The sequence below is a fragment of the Sinohyriopsis cumingii genome, chromosome 9 (genome assembly GCF_028554795.1).
Source record: "Sinohyriopsis cumingii isolate HCF-2022 chromosome 9, ASM2855479v2, whole genome shotgun sequence".
Lineage (NCBI taxonomy): Eukaryota > Metazoa > Mollusca > Bivalvia > Unionida > Unionidae > Sinohyriopsis > Sinohyriopsis cumingii.
In genome coordinates this window covers 38,309,670-38,332,561 of record NC_142969.1, presented here as the reverse complement: position 1 = coordinate 38,332,561, position 22,892 = coordinate 38,309,670, and the positions used below count along the sequence as shown (strand labels likewise).

The window sequence follows — 22,892 nt, the reverse complement described above, 5'->3', positions numbered from 1 at the left end:
CAGCACCGAGCCCATATTTTGACGCATCAACTTGCAAAGTCAGTGGTTTCTTAGGGTCAAAGTAGGACAGAACAGGTCCCGGGCTTATAGTAATTATGTCTTTGACCTTTTGAAATGCATCTATTTGCGGAGAGTCCCATGAAAACTCTACGTCTTTCGCTAACAGTTGTCTTAATGGACTGGTGACCCCAGCCAAATTTGGGGCAAATTTGGACAAGTAGTTAACCATGCCAAGAATAGTTTCTAACTCTGCGCAGTTACGAGGGGGTTCCATTTCTCTGACCGCTGATACTTTGGCAGGGTCGGGTTTGAGACCTTCTGCTGACAGAATGTGCCCGAAGTACTGTACTTCTGTAACACCTACTTCTAGTTTTTCCTCATTAAGCCAGATTCCTTTTTCGAGGGAACGTTTGAGAACATTTCTCAAATTTGTATCATGTTCGTCGTGTGTGCATCTGAAAACTAGTATATCGTTGCAAATCGAAACAATACCACTTGAACCTTCAAAGCTCTCATCGATCTGCCATTGGAATTCATCCTGAGATGATTTCAAACCAAATGGGAGATGCAAGAAACGATAACAGCCGTAAGGGGTGTTGAAAGTTGTGAGGTATGATGAGTCACGTGACAGTTTTATTGCCCAATATCCTGACCGTACATCCAATTTGGTTAAGTATTTTGCACCTGATAATTGGGGTAGGATATCGTCTAGTTTGCGCATAGGGTAATGGGGAGGCAAAATTGCTTTATTAAGATCTTGTGGGTCGAGACATACCCTTAGTTTACCCGATTGCTTTTCTACGACAACCATAGAATTTACCCATGCTGTAGGTGATGTAACAGGGGCAATGATATTTTCGTTTAACCATGCAATCAAGTTCAGTTTTGAGTCTGTCTTGAAGTGCGACAGGTACTCGCCGCGAAGGGTGCACTACAGGTGTAGCCTTGGGGTCGATGTGTATGGTACATTCCCCAGGGAAAAGACCTATGCCGTTGAAGACTTCGGCATATTCCTTGAGAACAACTGCATTAGTGAGGGGCGTACTCTTGTTACATTGTAAATTTGACATCTGTGTCTGAACAGAGTATGTAAATTTAACTAAGCCTAACTCCATACAAGATTGTAAACCAAGAATAGGTGGTGCTTTCGTTTTAACAATGTAGAACTCGAGTTCATGTGTACGTTCAGTGCGCTTACACGTGAGATTGACTGTACCCATTGTACTCAATAATTTGCCATCATATGCGGATAATGTGCTTAATGTAGGTTGAAGTGGATGTTTAATGCCTAGCTTTTTGAATATATGCGATGGTATGATGTTAACTTGAGAGCCAGTATCCAATTTAAAATCAATAGAAACTAAATTAGGTCCTACCTCTATCGTCGCATACACCTGGCCATTGGCAATTATATCCCTTTTTACACTGTCAGTATATAAATCCTCGTTTTTATGTTCATTGTTAATCACACTGACCGTTTTTGATCTGCACACTTTCTCAAAGTGATTGAGTTTATGACACTTATTGCAAGTCTTTCCTTTTGCAGGGCACTTGTCCTGGCTTGAATGTGACTTGTATCCACAGTGTCCACAGGTCGCGTTGACGCTCCGTCTGGAAGATGTGGTCCATTTCTTCTTTGGCTGTAGTTCTTTTGTCTTGGTCTGTCGTTGAATTGTCGCATGTACTTCAAGTCTGGCTGATGCAGACATGGTCTGGAGCTGCTCCTGGGCATATTCATGGCTTTGACTGATGTTAATAGCCTTTTCCAAGGTCAACTTTTCACATTCGTTGATAAATTTTTCTCGTATCCTTGGTGACGATACCCCGAAGACAATTCTATCACGAATCATGTCGTCTTCGTCTTTGAAGAGACAGTCCTTGGCCAAAAGTTTCAGTGAAGTCACATATTGGTCTATTGTCCTGGAGCCTTGAATTTCATTGTTAAACTTGAATCTGGCAAAGACCGGATTTAATTTTGGTTGCACGTGATGTTTGAATTTTGCAAAGAGCGTTGATGGGTCCTTTTTATCTTCATCCGTCAGAGTCCATGTGTTGAAAATATCTCTACCTTTGTCGCCTACCCAAAGTAGAATGTAGTTGGCTTTGACCGCATCACTTCTTCTGCTCATCGGTCCATTAAACATTAATTCACAGTGTTGTTGGAATTTAGCCCATGAGTTGGTAAGGTTGGAATTGTCCCAGTCCATAGTAGGGGTTGGCATGCCGGAAAGATCCATCTCGAAGGTATTAAGTTCGTATGCAGAAATTTCAACGTTTTTAAGGTTTTAAATTCGTGCAAAATCTTCCGTGGATTGTAAAGTTATTGTTTCAAAATATCCATTTACGATCCATGTGCTATTCCAGTTATAATTAGTATCCCACATCTGACACCATGTTGTGTTATTGTGTTAAAACATAAGTTGAGACGTCATGTTCTAACTATCAATACTTTAATATATACAAGTGACTACTGTGAGGTCTTAATACAGAGTACTATCAAAGAGGCAGACGCCTGTAGATAGTACCAGTGGAGCTATGTCTCATGCACAGAGGGTTCTGATTGGTCAGTTACACATGTATAATGTTACACCCAGTATAATGAAAAATTTACCACAAAGTAAACAATCTTGTACTAAATTACACTTGAAATTTTTATCTTTCAGTATAGTTTAACAGCATAAGTCAATAAAGCACAAACACAGATCTAGCATGATCCAGGCTGTTCATGTGAGAATTATGTTTGTAATTCATACCAAAGTACATAACAAAATATTTATGTTTGATGGCAAAATGTTGTTGTAATACCTGTTTGATGTCCAATGGTATTAGGGTGACCCAAGATGTCCGCAAGTGTAGATGATTCAAAATCTGGCACAAATACGATCGTGTTGTCAGGATTACGTAATTCTTTCACTTTAACTACATCCAAAATTATAAATACATTGACACTGTCACCATCATCATATGGGGAAATTAGGAGTGGTGCAAAAAACTTTTCAGCAAAATAATGAAGCATCTTCCACTTTCCACCATATTCTGCAAACAAAAACAAATATATAAGATCACACATAAAAATTAGTATAGTTTTCTTACTGGTGTGTTTTATATATCATTTATGCTGTCACCCAATTCTCAGACTGACAAGGGTGTAGTACACAATACATTCTCTCACCAAGTTCCATGATTCTAAGTAGGATAGTATGCATAGAGCATGCCAAAATCCTGTGAGATCATAAGCTAAACAACAAAATTTAAACAAAGCCAGTAAAAGTTGAAAGCAAATTTTTAACTAAATTGCATTTTTCTGAGAATACTTAACCATTCACATTACATTAGGAATATTAGCCTGCTACCACATGAATCCAGATCTAATAAAAGACTAATATCATCTTTTTCCATTTCAATTGATAAAGGGCAATAACTCTTGCCTATTACTGCCATTTGGTACCACCAGGTGTAACTAGTTACTAACAAGGATGTTTGCTTGGCATGGTGGTTGGGAGGGTATTAAGTAATGTGATTGGGGGAGCATTCTTGGAGAAACATAATTTCCTTAAAATTTCCTTTCTCATTCAAATACATTCCCCAATCATATTACATTTGAGAATAATTAATAGGAGGAGGGGATGCTGATCAGCCGATCTCTAACTCAGGTATCTTTTTAAGGAAGAATAGCTGGATTTCCAATGGGAACAATATGCTGTTCTCCTAATTTCATAAGCAACACAACCCAGGTCAGCTGACATGTCACCCTAACATATGGTGAAGAAGACGCAATACTGATATCTTCTTACCTGCAAAATTTCACTGGCAAAACAAGCAAAGCTAACAGGCTGGGTTGATTGATCTAGTTTGGTTTGGTAGCCATCTGTTCTGCCACCACTGGACCTGCCAGATTCAATCTCTGAGATGAAGGATCAAGAACATTGACTCTGCATACCAGCCAACTGATTCTATTAAATCTTGGATTGAAATGCTGCATTCAAAAAAACCAAGGCTTGCAGAGATGGCTTGAAACTTCTGAGCAGTAATCTTTGTAAGGCAACTCCCATTCGGTGTCTGTGTGAGAAAAATGTCAGCCACATGAAGGATTTAGGCATGCAGAGGGATGATGTTGTAGGTATGACACCAATCCCTGAAAACATGCCACCTCCTAGTACGCCTTCAGAGTGGAGGGTAGGGATAGGGGCTTGAAGGCATTCCAAAATGACCAACAACCAACAAATTTCCTTGATGGTGGCTTGAAAGCTCATGGATCTGAATAAGATGGATTTGTTGGCATCTCACTGCACTCATAGTGTACCTAGTCCTTATCTGGGTTGTCTTGTAGCCCTGCACATGTCATGCTGGGTAGCATCGTTGATTCCATCCGGTCATATTTGGCAATGACACTAGCTCTCTCTTCAGGGTAGGAAATGAAAAATCTAAAGTATGACAGAGCCTACACTGCCAACTGGTATGAATGGTGTGTGGTTGACCAAAATGCTGGCAGTATATAAGACGGTCCATCAATCATCAGTACTGGCTGCTCCCAAGGCCTGGCTGAACAGACATATTTCTCATTGAAATCTCCAGTATAGTAGTGATAAGATGCTGGTGGAGTGATCTATGACTAAGATCACCATATGGCTGGACGTCTGGTAATGGTATGGCAGTATTAAGAGTTGGATCCAATGGATCTGGTATGACCCTCATGTGCCCTGACTTACAGGCTTCAGGATGTCTTCCTTGATTTATTCTGTCTTTCCTTCCATTCAGTGCTGTGGGGACTATTGCTTGATTGTGCATTTCATGCATTTAATAAAAATTTCTCGCAAAACAACACAAGAGAAAACAAAGCATAGATTAGCAAATCAGGATGTGCTATATAGACCACACTTCCTCTGACTACATATTACAAATGCTGCAAATCAAAGACAGCATATACTTAGTATCAACAAGAGTATGGTAGACTTCTGAAGTTACATACATAGTATTTAAATGACATTTTGCTGAAAAAACACAAAACCAAATTGACAGAGCAGAGAAAGTGTTGAATCAGAAACCTAGAGCCCTGTTAAGAACTTGCTTAGCTAATAAATAAGCCACAATTCTATCCAAAATGCATCAAAATGAATAAACTAAGTAAAAAAAATCAAGCATCACTTTTAGAATTTTCACTAATAAGAGCTCTGTAATAGACAGAGTAAGCAAACAAAGTCAAAGCAATACTAACTCATAATGACCTTGCATAAGGTCAAGGATAGCATGGTGGGATGGGGGTCTTAAAAGACAAAGTCCCAAAAGGTGATAAAATCACTCAAAATTGGCAGATATTGTAAAATGATGTATACAACCTGCAGAAAATTGATCCATCCACATAATAAACCCAAAAGGAACATTGGATGGGCCTATAGGAACACAAAAATGCCTGGACTGTCAGAGGATGAACTATACGACGTGTACTCTATACAGCATCAAAGCTAAAAACTAGGTACACCTGGTGGTGCCAAGGGAGGTAATGGGCAAGAACTATTGCCCTTTGTTTACTGAAATAGAAGAAGGCTATTTTTGTCTTTTAATAGGGCTGGACTCACAAAGTAGCAGGCTAATATTCCTAAAGTAATGTGATTGAGGAACATATTTGAAGGAGAAATATAGGTCGCACTGGCCTTTTTGTCTTGCCAAAGTGTAATCCTAGCCGAGTTGCATATCATCACCATATGATTCCTAACTATAATTTATCACTCCATGTACAACAGTACAGAAGGTGCAAAAGAACCTATGTGGTCATGAGCTAGATGCAAGAACTTATGAACAACATACAAATTTCATACATGTATGTTGACCTAGATTTTAGAAACTTATGAACAACATACAAATTTCATACATGTATGTTGACCTAGATGCAAGAACTTTTGAACAACATACAAATTTCATACATGTATGTTGAACTAGATGCAAGAACTTATCAACAACATACAAATTTCATACATGTGTGTTGAGCTAGATTTAAAAACTTTTCAACAACATGCAAATTTCATACAAATATGTTGAGCTAGATACAAGAACTTATCAACAACATACAAATTTCATACATGTATAATATCTGTCCCCTTGGTACCCTCTCCGGAAGGTTGATGCCATGAAACCCTGTCTGTTAGATATAACTTAGGAAAAAGAATCACTGGGGTGCAGTGAGGCTGTACACAATTTTGCTTTTATAATTACAGACACCAATGCTGTGGGTAGTACAATAACTCCCCTCTATTTCCTACTGGTAAGCAAAAATCCTAAACTTTTAACACTTTTTATGGACCAAATATCTTCCTCTTTTGAAATTATTTTTGGACAAAGTGGCATTATTTTTCCAAGACCAGGTATGTTGTGGGATTTTTTTGTAATCTAAGCATGACAGACATATGTATCGGTCTTTGCAAGTGTATCATTCACGTGTTCAGCTTCAAGCAATGCATGTATCCATTGTTGGTGAAATATTTTGATCTTCTTTGTTCATATTGTTAAATTTGCAAACAAATTAAAATATCCCTCCATGATGTATCGGTAATAAAAAATTTTATATATTCTGACTACAATTTATGATCTACATTTATTTTTATATCTCTTTTTTCTGAATCTTCTAAATGTAATGACTACTAAAACAACCTACTTTGCAATTCCAGACTAAAACAACCCACTTTGCAATGCCAGACTAAAACAATCCACTTTACAATGCCAGACTAAAACAATCCACATTACAATGTCAGACTAAAATAACCCACTTTACAATGTCAGACTAAAATAACCCACTTTGCAATGCCAGACTAAAATAACCCACTTTGCAAAGTCAGACTAAAACAATCCACTTTGCAATGCCAGACTAAAACAACCCACTTTACAATGCCAGACTAAAACAATCCACTTTACAATGTCAGACTAAAACAATCCACTTTGCAATGTCAGACTAAAATAACCCACATTGCAATGCCAGACTAAAACAATCCACTTTACAATGTCAGACTAAAACAATCCACTTTGCAATTCCAGACTAAAATAACCCACATTGCAATGCCAGACTAAAATAACCTACTTTACAATGCCAGACTAAAACAATCCACTTTGCAATCCCAGACTAAAATAACCCACTTTACAATGTCAGACTAAAATAACCCACTTTACAATATCAGACTAAAATAACCCACTTTAAATATCAGACTAAAACAATCCACTTTGCAATGCCAGACTAAATTAACCCACTTTACAATGTCAGACTAAAATAACCCACTTTACAATATCAGACTAAAACAATCCACTTTGCAATGCCAGACTAAAATAACCCACTTTACAATGCAGACTAAAATAACCCACTTTACAATGCCAGACTAAAATAACCCACTTTACAATGCCAGACTAAAACAATCCACTTTACAATGCCAGACTAAAATAACCCACTTTGCAATGCCAGACTAAAACAATCCACTTTGCAATGCCCGACTAAAACAATCCACTTTACAATGTCAGACTAAAATAACCCACTTTGCAATGCCAGACTAAAACAATCCACTTTACAATGCCAGACTAAAATAACCCACTTTACAATGCCAGACTAAAACAATCCACTTTGCAATGCCAGACTAAAACAATCCACTTTGCAATGCCAGACTAAAACAATCCACTTTACAACGCCAGACTAAAATAACCCACTTTACAATGCCAGATTAGAACAATCCACTTTGCAATGCCAGACTAAAATAACCCACTTTACAAAGTCAGACTAAAACAAACCACATTACATTGTCAGACTCAATAATCCACTTAGCAATGTCAGACTAAAATAACCCATTATAATGTCAGACTGTAATGTTCCTGCAGTGAATTAGGGCAATTTTTACCTATAGAAGCCCATGATGGGGCTTGCCAAATGTCAGCTAGCATCCAGTAGAGGGCACCCATAGTGTTTCCACGACCATCAGCACCGAGATAATTTTGATGTCGACGGTAGTGCTCAGTCTCTGTCCTCATTCCAATGGCCTGATTTATCTGCAAGAAAAGACCACATCTTTACAATCAATCAACACAGATACCCCCATCAATACAATGAAATGGATGTTCAAATTTCTAAGTTATAAAGGAGCCATAAATCCAGTACATCTGAAAAAAATCAATGAAAAGTGCAATTTACCAAGGCCTTCTTAATTTATAATAATGTAACATGTGGCCTTGAAATATTGGCAAGCACAAAAGTTTCAATATGATTCGTAAACTAAACAGGGAAACCGTCAAAACAAATAAACCTCAAGGACTATATGCTTTAAATCATACAAGAGTCCATCTAAGGGACTGACATTCTACTGAGTGAAAAGAATTTCCAGAAATTCAAGATAAGACGATTTCTTCCATTTAACTGCAGAGTGCTGAAAACATCTCTGATATTGTTCAACAATAAGATGCTTTGGTGGACATATTGAATCCAAATTGGTCCAATTTTTATGTGGACTAACAAGGCATCATAAGAAGTCTTCTTGTAGGAACCCCATGTTTATATGACATTACCTTTTGGAGGAGCAATGATAAAAAGATTAATAAGATGGATGCCATGGTGGCCATGTTCAATATCAGACTGGCACCATATCCATTTAGTACATCATAAGAAGTCTTTTGGACAATGTACAATGCCAATACGATCAGCCATCTAGGAAAAGTAACAAGACTTTCAGAATGACCGTTATTAGAAGTCAAACTGGCACCATTTTTAATTATGACCTATTAGACATCATAAGTAATCTTTCAGCAACAACCTGGTGCTGATATGACGATTCTTTAGACAGAAAAAGCGACAACATGATTTTCAATATGGCCACCATCAGGACAAACTAGACATAAAAAGGTGTACAGTAAAATCACCATGTTTAGTTTCTGAAAATAATTGTTTCAAGGTTTTTCTGTTTTTGTTTTTTTTTTGTAATATGGCAGTCATTATAGATGATGGGCTAGAATCAACTCAACAAAATAATCTAAAGTGCCTCGATGCCAGAATGCTCCTTAATCCGGTTCTAAATGATTGCTGACATTCGAAGAAGTTGTTAAAAACAAATGACTTCAGAGTACATGTAAACTTCTAGGAAAAAATGTTTCGTTTTTTGGCTTACTGTTTAGGTTTCATATCCATAATAAACTGACAAAATTCTTTGGAAGCAGAATTTTATTAAATTGGCAGAAGAGCAAGTAAAATAATGTAAATATTTTAAACAGATCTACATACATATAGAGCCTAAAACTGGTGAAATGGAAATAAAATGTATATGTAATGCAGAATGAATGTAAATGAACATAAAAGGAATTAAAACAGAATGCAAAATGAGGAAATTAAATGAAATGCAGAATGAATACAAATGAAGTCATCAATGCATTCTGAAGAAAATGCAGAACATGAGTGCAAACTGTACAATGATAAATGAAAACAGAATGAAATGTGAATGGATTTGAAATCAATATTTTCACACTACCTTAATTTACACGATTAAAAGCCCTTATATGCAATAATCTAGAATCTGATTCTGTGCAACTGCAAACACTATTTCATTCCTTACAATCCATAACATTTTTCTTCTTGAGGTATGCATAAAACAATTAACATTCATATGATTACATCATCAATGGTGATTGTGGCTGTTTGAAATTCAGTGAGATATTTGCATTCAGTGTGGTGTTCACAGTCAACATGAACATCACTCGTACTAAAAAAAATCTGAGTTACACAATGAGCAATGTACTGGACCGAGGCATTTCCATGTCCCCTGAGTTTTAAACTCAAATCTTGTTTCAGAATTGTCTCTGCAGGCTTAGGTTTGTACTTCACTGTCAGCATAGCTTTTTTATTGTTTTGCTGTCAGACCAATATATAAAATGCACAGACTGAAATTCTATTTGTCCTGTCCTGGTCTGAGTAAATATCAGTTAAACTTGTACGACAGATGGAAAGAAATCAGTCAGTAACATGGAAACAAATGGTGTTTCTTTATTTTCTTTTTCTCATAAAATTGCAGCCATTATCACAGTAAATATTTGTCATTACTTTCTGTATAAACTACAACCAAAGTGAACAAGTTGTGCACAGGTCTAAAGATAGATAAATACATGGAGGAAGCAAACCATTCCAAAAAACTTCAAGAGATCTTGCCATGATGCAATGAGAAACTTGAGTTTTACCAAAATTCAGAGATTGGTAATATGATTGCTTAATTAGTCATTGCTTAGAGAAAGTAGATAGACAAATAGACATAGATGATGACAGATAGATTAGGTTAAATTAGATAGAAAGATAAGGGAAGGATTACGTATGAGTATTCCTCAGCGGATAAAAATGTAACTGATAAAGCCATCACACTGTGATTTTCTCATTCCCATAATGTTTAATTACTCAACATGTATGATTTTCATATTCCCATAACTTTTAGCTACTCAGCCTATGTGATTTTCATATTCCTGTAACTTTTAGTGACTCCACCTATGTGATTTTCATTATCCTGTAGCTTTCAGTGACCCCATCTGTGTGATTTTCATATTCCTGTAACTTTTAGTGACTCCACCTGTGTGATTTTCATATTCCTGCAACTTTTAGTGACTCCGCCTATGTGATTTTCCTGTAACTGTTAGCGAATACCTGTGTGATTTTCATATTCCTGTAACTTTTAGCTACTCAACCTGTGTGATTTTCATATTCCTGTAATTTTAGTGACTCTACCTGTGTGACATATATAAGATCTTTAAACTTCTGTTTCCTATCAGGACAGTTAGGAACCTGAACGTACATTATTGTCTCTGCCATCATCTCAATGTTACCTGAAAATATTGCAAATGAAAAATAAGCAAGTGACATTTTACTCACTGTAGTACATTGTTAAAAGAAAAGAAATTTCATTATCAAAGGTAATACTCAATGGGTATCTGTCTGCCCATCTGCCAATCTGTCTCTACCTTCTACTTTCAATCTGTCCAATCTTATTACACTCTGGTAACTCTCAAAATGTGTACCTTCTTGAAGAGAAATGCATATAGATGACAGAATAAAGAAGTCTGCTTAAAACAAATCATGGTATTTGCAAAATCTGGCCAGGAGTTTTTGCTTGAAAAGAGGGAGAGTATTTAATGAGAATAGCTAGTTTTTCATTCTGGTTCATGTCTTCAACTTTTTTTATATTTTATACCAATGATGACCCTAAGCTTGGGTCACTATGTAATTGGATAATTTTTATCTGCTTGGATGAGAACATTTGAGCAATTTCTAAGGCTGGGAGTGTTCTTTTGACTAGATTCGAAAAACTATCTATCATAAATGGGTAATTATGATCAGCTATAAAGTTGGCAACAGCACACATATCTTTATCCAAATCTGACGATGACTTCAAGGACATGAATTTCATTGATGGGTGTATTTCCTGTTGCCTTGAATATACTGTCATTAGACACGGTTTCTGCATGATGCATAATGTCATTCTTGTCACAGTTGCAAATCTTAAAATCAGCTTTATAGGACTGGCACAAATGGATTTACATGTCCTATGAATTCATTCCAACCAGTGAAATTCGGACTTCCATTCAGCGCTGAATTTTATGTGATATTTTGGTTGTTTAGATTTTGACATTCTTGCATTAGGAGATAACACACACTTAAAAGTCATGACAAAGTTCATTAGTAACTCAGCCATAATTAATTAACATATTTAATGCTGACTTGTGTTTGCTCACACAAAGTATAGATTCTTAAAAAGAACCTACCCTACATCGAGAATCATATTAATTTTAACTGTTTAATGTTGACTACACTCTTTAGTAATCCAAACATAATGGATGTAAGGCATGAAAAAAGGAAACAAAATTCATTTCTCAATAAATGTTCTGCATATATGAGAAATTCTGGTGACTGATGAGATGAATTGGTTTTACCTGTCACACACTGGTATAATGATATTGGTTTGACCTGTCACACAGTTCGATAATGATGTTAGTTTTTCCTATCCCATTTGGCTTTACCCATCACATACTGGCATAATATAATTGGTTTTACTTGTCACACAGTTGGTTAATGATGTTAGTTTTACCTATCACCTTTCTTATCAAGTGACACGTTTTACCTATCATCTTTCTTACCAAATGACAATTTGAGAAGGGAGGGGTCTCTCTGAGAATGAAACTAATTCAATCATTCCGACTGTGTTTTACATGATGATGATAGCAGGTTACTTTGAAATAGATACACATATGGGCCGATAAGAATAAATCAAGGTGCATTGGAAGTGGGGTACAAATGAACTGTAATTTGATTGATTTTAAATAAAAATGTCTTCTTACCAAATGGATGATGCTGCCTATGTTCATTCATATCTGACCAGTAATCCATGTCAGAGTCATTGTAAACTTTCTCTAGGGTCTCATAGCTTGACAGAGACTGCAGGCCATATTCGGATGCAAATCGGGGTATGCGGTAAACACTGGGATCAAAGTAGGGATCCAGGTATCGGTAATCATGAACTGAAAATAAAAAAAATTTTAAAAATATTCAAAGATTTTGCCAATTTTTTTCAATGAATTTTCAACAACAAAAAATTAATGAAACAAAGATATCTCCAGCTAAATGAAATATCCCAGTGCATATTATACTGTAAAATTTAAGAATCTTTGATTCATGATTCAAATCAAGTAATCTTTTAATTATGACATGAAGCCATTAATAAAACAAACCTCATCAGCAAAATGTGATGTGATTTGGATTTTTACGTAGCTTTAAAAAAAATTTCAGTCATATCGCTATGATGTCTGCAATGTGGCAGTTTATAGTGATGTCTAGCAGTGGGGTATCATGCCGCAGACATGGAGCATGATGTCCCACCCAGTCACATTATCCTGACACCAGGCCAACCAGTCCTAACACTAACCTCTTAATGCTGAACGCCAAGCGAGGAAGCTGTTAGTACCATTTTTATAAGTCTCTGGTATGACTCGGTCAGGCATCAGCAAAATGTGGAAATAAAACCTGACCAAACTCTTCCAAAATGTTAACTCTCATACCATATAAGTTTTCAATTTATGGAATCATTGCAAAATTATTAATCAGAAACAAAATTTAAGAGATAAGTATGTATCGGTGGACATGGTACCACTGTAAAGAATACTCTATGGACATACATCTATTTTCTTGTCTTTACCACAATGAATGTTACCTTGTGAAATTGGTATTAAATGTACAATTCCTTAATTAGCAAGGAATCTTTAATGTGAGGATAATCTGAAATTAGAATTATGTTCAAAGAACATGAATGCTCCAGCACAGCATCTGAAAAACTGACCAAAACGACAACTGTATCTAGACAGGTTGACAGAAAATGGTGATACAATACACTCAACATCCATCCATGGGCATCCAAGTCTTGAAAATGGATGGATAGATAGACAGACAGACAGACAGACAAAGTAATACCTTTAATCAACCATTAAATATATCATAATTCCAATGAACAATCGGGACTCATATAAGTCAAGTCAAACTACAAACAACATAGACAACATAGACTTTGATCTACCATCACATACTAGACTGGCAGATCAGGGCCTATCTTACTTGTTCAAATAATTACTATTAACAAACTGCATGGACCCAAATCTCTTGGCTCATAATGTGACTGCAGATCTGGGTCTGTGCAGCTTGCAGTTGGACTCAACAATGGTTGTTGTTGTTGTTGTTGTAGGGTTTAACGCCATTTTTCAGCACGATGGGCTATACATGGCGGCCAGTATTAATGGTGGAGGAAGAACCCGGAAAACCCCGGAAAGAACCACCGACCCACGAGAAGCTACTGGCAAGCTTTCTCACATGCCCACATTGGCTGAATCTTAGACTCGAACCGCCGCAGACAGAGGTGAGATGGCAGTGATCCGTAACGAAGAGCGCTTTAGACCACTCAACAATGGTAATTTAAATTTTAAATAAAATCAAAAATTAGAGTTTCAATACAGAAAGCAACTTTCTCTATCTGTTTGATGAACATCAATATATTAAACTAAATGAAAACACAACATTGAGAAGACCTAATAACTTCATTTTTTTTGTTGTTGTAGGGTTTAACGCCATTTTTCAGTACACGATAGGCTATACATGGCAGCCAGTATTAATGGTGGAGGAAGAACCCGGTAAACCCCCGGAAAGAACCACCAACCCACAAGAAGCTACTGGCAAGCTTTCTCACATACCCACACTGGCCGAATCCAAGACTCGAACCCACGCAGGCAGAGGTGAGATGGCAGTGATCCGTAACGGATAGTGCTTCAGGCCACTCGGCCACTCGGGGCCCCCAACAAACTTCTATTTGGTGCAACATGCCATATTCTAATGGGGTAGTGATTTAAGATGGGGTCACAAAAATGTGAAACTCACTGTCTCCATAGTGCTCGTCCCATGGTTGCTGAGCAATCCAGCCTTCCTGAATGCTAAGAATTCCATTGGTTGGGCTGGATGGGAGAAATGGTCGACTGGTGTCCTCGTTCTTAACCACATCATAGACAGTATCTCGGTACAGTTTGAGGTAGTCATTATAGTACAAGGTGTAATTCACATCAGTCAGGTACCTGATCAATGTAAATATTATCATTACACCAGGAAGACTTTATTCAAATCAAGAAAAGAGATGTATGAATAATGATTTGCTGATTTGAAAAAAATATATTAAAAATACAAATCAAGATTAAATGTCATATAATATATCAGTTGCAAGCAAATGATTATGGTAAATGGTCAAGTGCTGATGTTACTGTGCTGAAACAATTTATTTTCCTATAGTCACAAGATCATTGATTTTTGAATCCCAGAATAAAGATGTTTCTTCATTACTCCAAGTTACAAGACCATTCATCTTTGTACCCCAGAATCAAGAAGTTTCTACAACACTCCAAGTCCAAGCCATCCACTTAATATGTTGTCCAAACTGAAGTCCCTGTGTGGAAAATAAAAATGGACATTTGCCCATCAATTCAGATGACCTAACATTGCCAGAGCATGCTCTATCATACAATAGGCATATACAAATATATTGTTGTTATTGTTGTTATAGGGTTTAACGCCATTTTTCAGCACAAGATAGGCTATACATGGCGGCCAGTATTAATGGTGGAGGAAGAACCTGGGAAAAGCCCGGAAAGAACCACCGACCCACGAGAAGCTACCGGCAAGCTTTCTCACATATCCACATTGGCCGAACCCGAGACTCGAACCCACGCAGACAGAGGTGAGATGGCAGTGATCCGTGACGGAGAGCGCTTTAGACCACTCAGCCACTCGGGGCCCCTACAAATATATTACATTTATGTATCCACACTAGGACTTGATTAGAATACTCACCAGTCTTGTCGAAGGGCCTTTTCATTTTCATTGTTTCCACTGTAGGCAACAACAGATGGTCGATGTTTGAGCCTTCTCACCTGATAATGATAAACAGTTTGCAATTATCATTCACATTAAAGCTATATTCTTTAAAATCATTAGTAGATAAACCTTGACCACTCAAATCTACAAATTCAAAAGCTTTTACACCTCAAAACTGTAAGACTCTAGACTGTCTGCTAACCCACCACAAGCCAAGAAAAAAAACGACTTTGGGGTCTTTATCCAAAATATGCAGTATTTATTAAGTCTTCATCTAATGACATCTAGCATTATTTATAGGTGCCATAATCATTGTCTTAAGTACTGTCATATGTGAGCTGGTAATGGTGAGTATGTGCAATGAGGTGAGCTGGTAATAGTTGCAATGCATAAGGAGGTAAGCTAGTAATGGTTGGTATATACAATGAGGTGAACTGGAAATGGTGGGTATGTTTACTGAGGTGAGCTGGTAATGTTGGATATGTGTAATGAGGCTTGCTTGCACTTATGGATATGTATACTAGGTGAGCTGGTAATGGTGAATATGTGTATAGAAGTGAGCTGGTAATGGTGGGTATGTGTATACTGAGGTCATCTGGTAATGTTGGATATGTGTAATGAGGTGAGCTGGTAATGCTGAATATGTGTAATAAGGCTTGCTTGCACTAATGGATATGCACACTAGGTGAGCTGGTAATGGTGAATATGTGTATAGAAGTGAGCTGGTAATGGTGGGTATGTGTACTGAGGTGAGCTTGTAATGTTGGATGTGTGTAATGAGGCTTGCTTGCACTGATGGATAGGTGCACAAGGTGAGCTAGTAATGGTATGTATTTGTAATAAGGTGAGATGTAATGGTGGGTATATTTTAAAAGGTATGCGGGGGCCCGAGTGGCCGAAAGCGCTGACCATTATGGATCATTACCATCTCACCTCTGTGTGGGTTCGTATCTCAGGTTCGGCCAATGTGGGTACATGAGAAAGCTTGCCAGTAGCTTCTCTTAGGTCAGTAGTTCTTTTCGGGGTTTTTTCCAGGTGCTTCCTCCACCATTTATAAACTGCTGCTATTTATAGACTATCATGTGCTCAAAAAAGGTGTTAAACCCTATTACAACAACAAGGTATGCTGGTAATAGCATGTATTTGTAATGAGGTGAGATATAATGGTGGGTATATTTTACAAGGTATGATGGTACTAGGATGTATTTGCTAGGAGGTGAGCTATAATAGTTGGCATGTGTTTCAGAGTGTGCTGATATTGTTTGACATGTGTCATGAGGTGAGCTGGTAATGGTGGTATGTGTCCTCACATTTGCTGATAATGGTGGATATATGTACTGCAGTGAGCTGATAATGGTGGGTATATGTACTGAAATGAGCTGGTAATGGTGGAGTGTGTAATGGAGGGAGCTGGTAATGGTGAGAACATGGAATCAGATGATCTTGTAATGGTGGGTATGTCGAATGAGGTGAGCTTGTGATAGTTGGTATGTGGAGTGAGGTGAGCTAGTAATGATGGACCATATGTAATGAACTGACCTGGTATGGCAGTGTGTGTAATGAGGTGACCTGGAAATTGTGGTATGTCTAATGAGATGAGCTGGTAATGGTGGTAAGTATAATGAGATGAGCTGGTAATGGTGGATATGTTTAATGATATAAGCTGGTAATGGTGGATATGTTTAATGATATAAGCTGGTAATGGTGGATATGTATAATGAGATGTTCTGGTAATGGTGGATATGTATAATGAGATGTTCTGGTAATGGTGGTATGTCTAATGAGATGAGCTGGTAATGGTGTTAGGTGTATGAGGTGAGCTGGACAACTTCTTATTGAACAAAACAAATGACTTTTGGGACTTGAAAAGTCTTTCATTACATCAGAAAATGTGTTTCTCTATAATAATTAAAATGAATGTTAACTGAATATGATTCAGACAGAATGCTTTAGCTCTCCTTTGAACACTGGTATGAGAGAATGAAGAAATCTATGGACAGATTAGTCATACTCAGTACCTGATAAGTGACCTCCTGTCTGACACTGTTTAGAAAGGCTGGATCTGTTGGATACATGGCACATCCAAACATGAAATCCTGCCAGATCATGATACCCAGCTCATCTGCTACATCATAGAAAGCTTCCGATTCATAAACCTGCAACAAAATTCAGTTTAGATTTGTACAGTAAAATGTGAACTGAATGAATATTGTTTTCAATGGCTGCATTTCCTTGCACAAATCCAGTGTTAGATACATACATAATGTGATTACTCTGTACAAGACAAATCACCCATCATGATAAACCACTTTTGGTTACCAGAAAGGGTGGTATCTCAACACTTGTTTCACCGATATAAAGTGTTCCCCCACCCATCATAATGTTGTTTGGACAGGCAAATATGCAAATTTTGTCTTATACCAGAGTACATTTTATTACAACAAGCACTATTATTACAAATAACTGGTCCCTCACTACAGTACTGGTAGCCAAACAAGTGCACCATCATATTGGTCAGCTTGCCTTATACTGGGGTATATTATCATAACTTACAATGGTCCACCATTACACACACGCACTATAGCACTGTTCATGGAGACATACAAGTATAACATGATATTAGTGAGACTGCCTTATAATGAGGTTACATTATTTGTCAACAAGCACAATGATCATGTATAATGTAACAGTGGTCTCTCATTACAGGACTGTTTAGGGGAGACATTAAAGTGTACAATGATCTAAACAAGTCTGCCTTATAATGGAGTTCATTATATTATATTAAGCATGAATTACATTGGTTCCTCACTATAAGATTGTAAGCCATAAAGTGTACCCTATACAACTGATACTGGTATTGTTGCTTTATTTTGAGATGCAAGATACAGTAATCCCTCATTTTAACACAGTTCAGGAGAGACAAAATTATACCATGATATAGGTCAGGTTGCCTTATAATCAATTAAACCTTTTTTAAAACAAACACAATGATTATGAAATGAATTACAGTTGTCCCTCACTTTTGTGTTGTTCAGGAAAGTTATGCAAGTCTTAGAGTACCATGACACAGGCAAGGCTGCCTCATTTTGGAGTATATTTTATGAAATATATAATTGAACGAGTATAATGGAATTTATGGCAAAACCTTTGTTATAACAAAGACCATGTCATATGGATATATCTTATAGTGAGAGATGAATGATTGTACATCCCAATACAACATTTTCAATTACAGAGGGTAATCTTAATTGAAAAACATAAATGTCAATATCTAATTTGATCATTTACATGTGATAGCCATATATCTGCACTATGCAATAAACATTATTTTGTGGCTACTAATCGTTTCCACTAGTACACATCAAACAATTAAACATTAATTTAATGTCAAACACATGTCAGTGTTTGACAGTCATATATATAAAATATGCATTGTTGCTAGTATATCATTTTAAACCTTTAAGTGAATATTTATAGGTTACTGCATTTGTATGGGAAAATATGAACAAGTTTTTTGGATGGAATACTGCAAGACCTAGGGAGTGCAGTATATCCGACAAAATGAGTTCATATTTTCTCATATAAATACAGTAACCTTTTTATTATATGCTCATTTTCTTATTCTACCTAAGGCCTAATTATCTAAACAAATTACACTACAAGAAACAACAAAAATGAACGTATGCTGTATTCCAAAACTAAATACATAAGTGTAGATTCATCATTACACAACAACAACATTATTATTGCGCACATAACTCCGCCCAGATAAATTTGAACTTGTCGCACTCTAGACATAGGTTTCAAAAGAAAATGGAATTTTTGTCTACTGAATATTGAAACTTTAAGTCATATTGTTTATGAATGTGCATTGCAACAAGTTTTCCATTTGATATGAAATGAATAGATTTTGGTATTTTTGTTGATTCTACAAAATTTCATGATTATGGACTGGATTCATCTGTGCAAATTGTACATGAAATACATCGGATTGAAGCAGTGTGGGAGAAGCATGTTTACATCTGCAAGTGTGTTTGTTCTGTCATGGACTATTTGAAATCATAATGTGGGGAAAATATGAAGTTGTTTCAACTGCAATTATCAAAAAGACGCTATTGAATTTAAAGGTTTTTTTTCATTTTGAGTGCAGTAAGGAGGATGTAATTGGAATATAGTCAAAATAAAAGTACAATTTCGAAATGTGTAATCAAGCTTGAGAACTCACGACATGGCTCATGTAATTTGGATTTGCATAACTAAGAAAGTACATTTTGAGGAAATTCAGAATGTAAAACTGTAAGTATATTTTTTGCCATTCTTATTACCAGCTAAAGGAGACAGTTTATGCCTTTATAACTTGCATGTTATTTGTAGGTACCAAGCAATTTTATGAAATCTGGCATCTATCGCCAAAATCCAAAGCACTGTATCAAAAAAGTTAACGCTGAATGTAGCAAAGCAGCCGGTATGTGGCAGTCCATGAAACATCTGCTTTAGTTCATTCAGAAACAAATTTAATCAGCCAAAATGTAAAGCGTCTGCTACACGAGAGTAGATGATTTGTTTACAAAGTAGTTCCTAATACACTATTGTGCACACATGTCCTGCGCATAGGTGCAATATGAAGGTGTGCAATATTGCAAAATACTTAACGATTCAGATAATGTAAAATTAACAGAGAAAACAATGAGCATATAATAATAAGTTTTATGAACCTGTAGATCTATCATTGACCAACAGGAAGCTGAGATCATTCTAACACTGACCAACAGAATGCTGAGATCATTCTAACACTGACTAACAGGATGCTGAGATCATTCTAACACTGACTAACAGGAATCTGAGATCATTTTAACACTGAACAACAGGAAGCTGAGATCATTCTAACACTGAACAACAGGAAGCTGAGATCATTCTTACACTGACCAACAGAATGCTGAGATCATTCTAACACTGACCAACAGGATGCTGAGATCATTCTAACACTGACCAACAGGAAGCTGAGATCATTCTAACACTGACCAACAGGAAGCTGAAATCATTCTTACACTGACCAACAGGAGGCTGAGATCATTCTAACATTGACCAACAGGATGCTGTGATAATTCTAACACTGACTAACAGGAATTGGAGATCATTCTAACACTGACCAACAGGATGCTGAGATCATTCTAACACTGACCAACAGGAAGCTGAGATCATTCTAACACTGACCAACAAGAAGCTGAGATCATTCTAACACTGACCAACAGGATGCTGAGATCATTCTAACACTGACCAACAGGAAGCTGAGATCATTCTAACACTGACCAACAAGAAGCTGAGATCATTCTAACACTGACCAACAAGAAGCTGAGATCATTCTAACACTGACCAACAAGAAGCTGAGATCATTCTAACACTGACCAACAGGAAGCTGAGATCATTCTAACACTGACCAACAGGAAGCTGATGATGAGGACAATGTGACATTGATCAAGAGTAAGCCAAAGTCAATATTATAATGGATTTCTTGTTCATAATATGCATTCGTTTCATCAATAATTTACAAATGTTTTATTAAATAATTTAGTGCAAAACTTTGAAACTTAACTTGTTTAGATTAGTGAAAATTCCATTTCAGCTGCATGATACCAACAAAATGCTGTTACGACATAAAATAAAAGCAAATTTTGTAGCAAATTGTATTTCTCTATTCAATTATATATATGCTAGGAAAGAGCTCCACTATGTCTCTAATCCAGTAATAATGGAAAATTCATCTTTCCCATTTATATTTCATATAGACAAAGGGAAAAGTCTTCCCTATCATTCCACTTACTTCCCATCACCACCACCAATTGACCGCAGTTGTTAAGCAGTGTTTTAAAACTTAAATGTGGAGCAAGTATTTGCAGGGAGGAGGTGCAGGGTTTAAAAGTAATGTGATCTGGTAAGTATTCTTGGAAAAACATTTTTTGATGAAAAATCTGCTTTCTCCTTTAAAATAATTCACAGATCACATTAACACCAGGAAAACAGTTGACAGGAAGTGTGTGCGTGTGTGTTTTAGATTTAATGTAGCTTTCATTCGTATTGCTACGATGTCTGCAGTGTGGCAGTTTATAGTATGTCTAGCACTGAGGCATCATGCCACAGACATGTAGCATCATGTCTGACCCAGTCACATTATCCTGACACCAGTCTGTCCAGTCCTAACACTAAACTCTTAATGCTGATCACCTAGTGAGGCAGATGTTAGTACCATTTTTATAAGTCTTTGGTATGACTCTGCTGGGGTTCAAACCCATAACCTCCTGCACCCAAGGTGAATGCTGTAACCAATTGGCCACCAGAACAGTGACAGGAAGAAGGAATGCTAAGCATCCTACATCTACCATGGTGATACTCAATTTTGTGTCTGAGGGTCAACTGTACTACTAATATCAGAAAAACACAAGTAAAGGTCACATAAGCGATAATGATAGTTCCAAAGTAAGAGAAATGGAAGCAAATGCAGATGCTCTGGGCTGATGACTTAAACCTGGTCTGTCAACATTCTGTTCCAATGACTTAAACCTTGTTTGCCGATGGTCTCGGCTGATTACTTAAACCTGGTCTGCCGATGGTCTGTGCTGATGACTTCAACCTGGTCTGCAGATGGTCTTGGCTGATGACTTAAACCTGGTCTGATGCGACTGGACCTACCAGATTCAAGTATTGTCTCTGTGGAGCTAGATAACACAGACAAAAGTTTGAGAACACTGAATGTGCCAATTGTTACTACTAGGTCTCAGACTGCCTGAAGAAATAGCTCTGATTTCATGAGCTGAGATTTTCATGATCAGCAATTGATCTCTTAAGACCTCAGAATGTGTCATTATGCACCCTTTGAGTATGTATGTCAGTTCCTGCATCAAAAGCTCCCTAGACTAATCAGTGGAGGGGAGGGCACAGATGACCAATCTTAGATCATAGCCCATTGAGAGAACATCACACAAAGTTTAAATTCTTTTCTTCTCCTGATAAGAGCCAGGCATGAATGAGTGGCCTGTATGGGAAATGATGAAACACCCATAGCCATGTTCGTCTGAATAAGTTTGGGTCCCAAGAAAATATTCTTGGGAATGATAATCGCTTGATCAAGCAGATAGTTCACCCAGAACTTGTTCCACCTGATAGGAGCAATCAGACTCACTTTGCATTCATAGCTCCATAACCTTCTGAATTATTTTTGGTTCCAAAACCATGGTAGTGGTGGGTGTGGTGGTGGTGGTAATCATAGCCCCAAGTCCCCTCCTAAATGACTGTGAGTGCATCCACGGCCCATTCCTCTGGGTCCAGTACTGGTGAGATGAAGATGTGCCATCTGTCATGGGCCGATATTAGGGCCAAATGGGACAACACAAAATCAGTCAATGGTTCCTTAGAAACAATACCAAAGGAACTTGTGTAAGATTGCGTGTATAGGGATGTGAAAGAATGTGTCAGTTAAATCTAAATTGACTGCAAATTCATT

The 22,892-nt window shown here is 37.1% G+C and overlaps 1 protein-coding gene across 1 annotated transcript in view; it reads right to left on the bottom strand.

The window, feature by feature from the left end:
- Positions 1 to 22,892, bottom strand: part of LOC149791581 (beta-mannosidase-like) — a 72,725-nt gene that overhangs the window by 17,079 nt on the left and 32,754 nt on the right. Inside the window, exons 9-15 of the mRNA XM_089970140.1 lie at positions 17,413 to 17,550; positions 15,371 to 15,450; positions 14,411 to 14,601; positions 12,331 to 12,510; positions 10,724 to 10,821; positions 7,872 to 8,019; positions 2,806 to 3,036 (exon numbers count right to left, since the gene is read on the bottom strand). Coding sequence (XP_089826266.1) covers positions 2,806 to 3,036; positions 7,872 to 8,019; positions 10,724 to 10,821; positions 12,331 to 12,510; positions 14,411 to 14,601; positions 15,371 to 15,450; positions 17,413 to 17,550 — 1,066 coding nt within the window. The remainder of the gene's footprint in view (positions 1 to 2,805; positions 3,037 to 7,871; positions 8,020 to 10,723; positions 10,822 to 12,330; positions 12,511 to 14,410; positions 14,602 to 15,370; positions 15,451 to 17,412; positions 17,551 to 22,892) is intronic.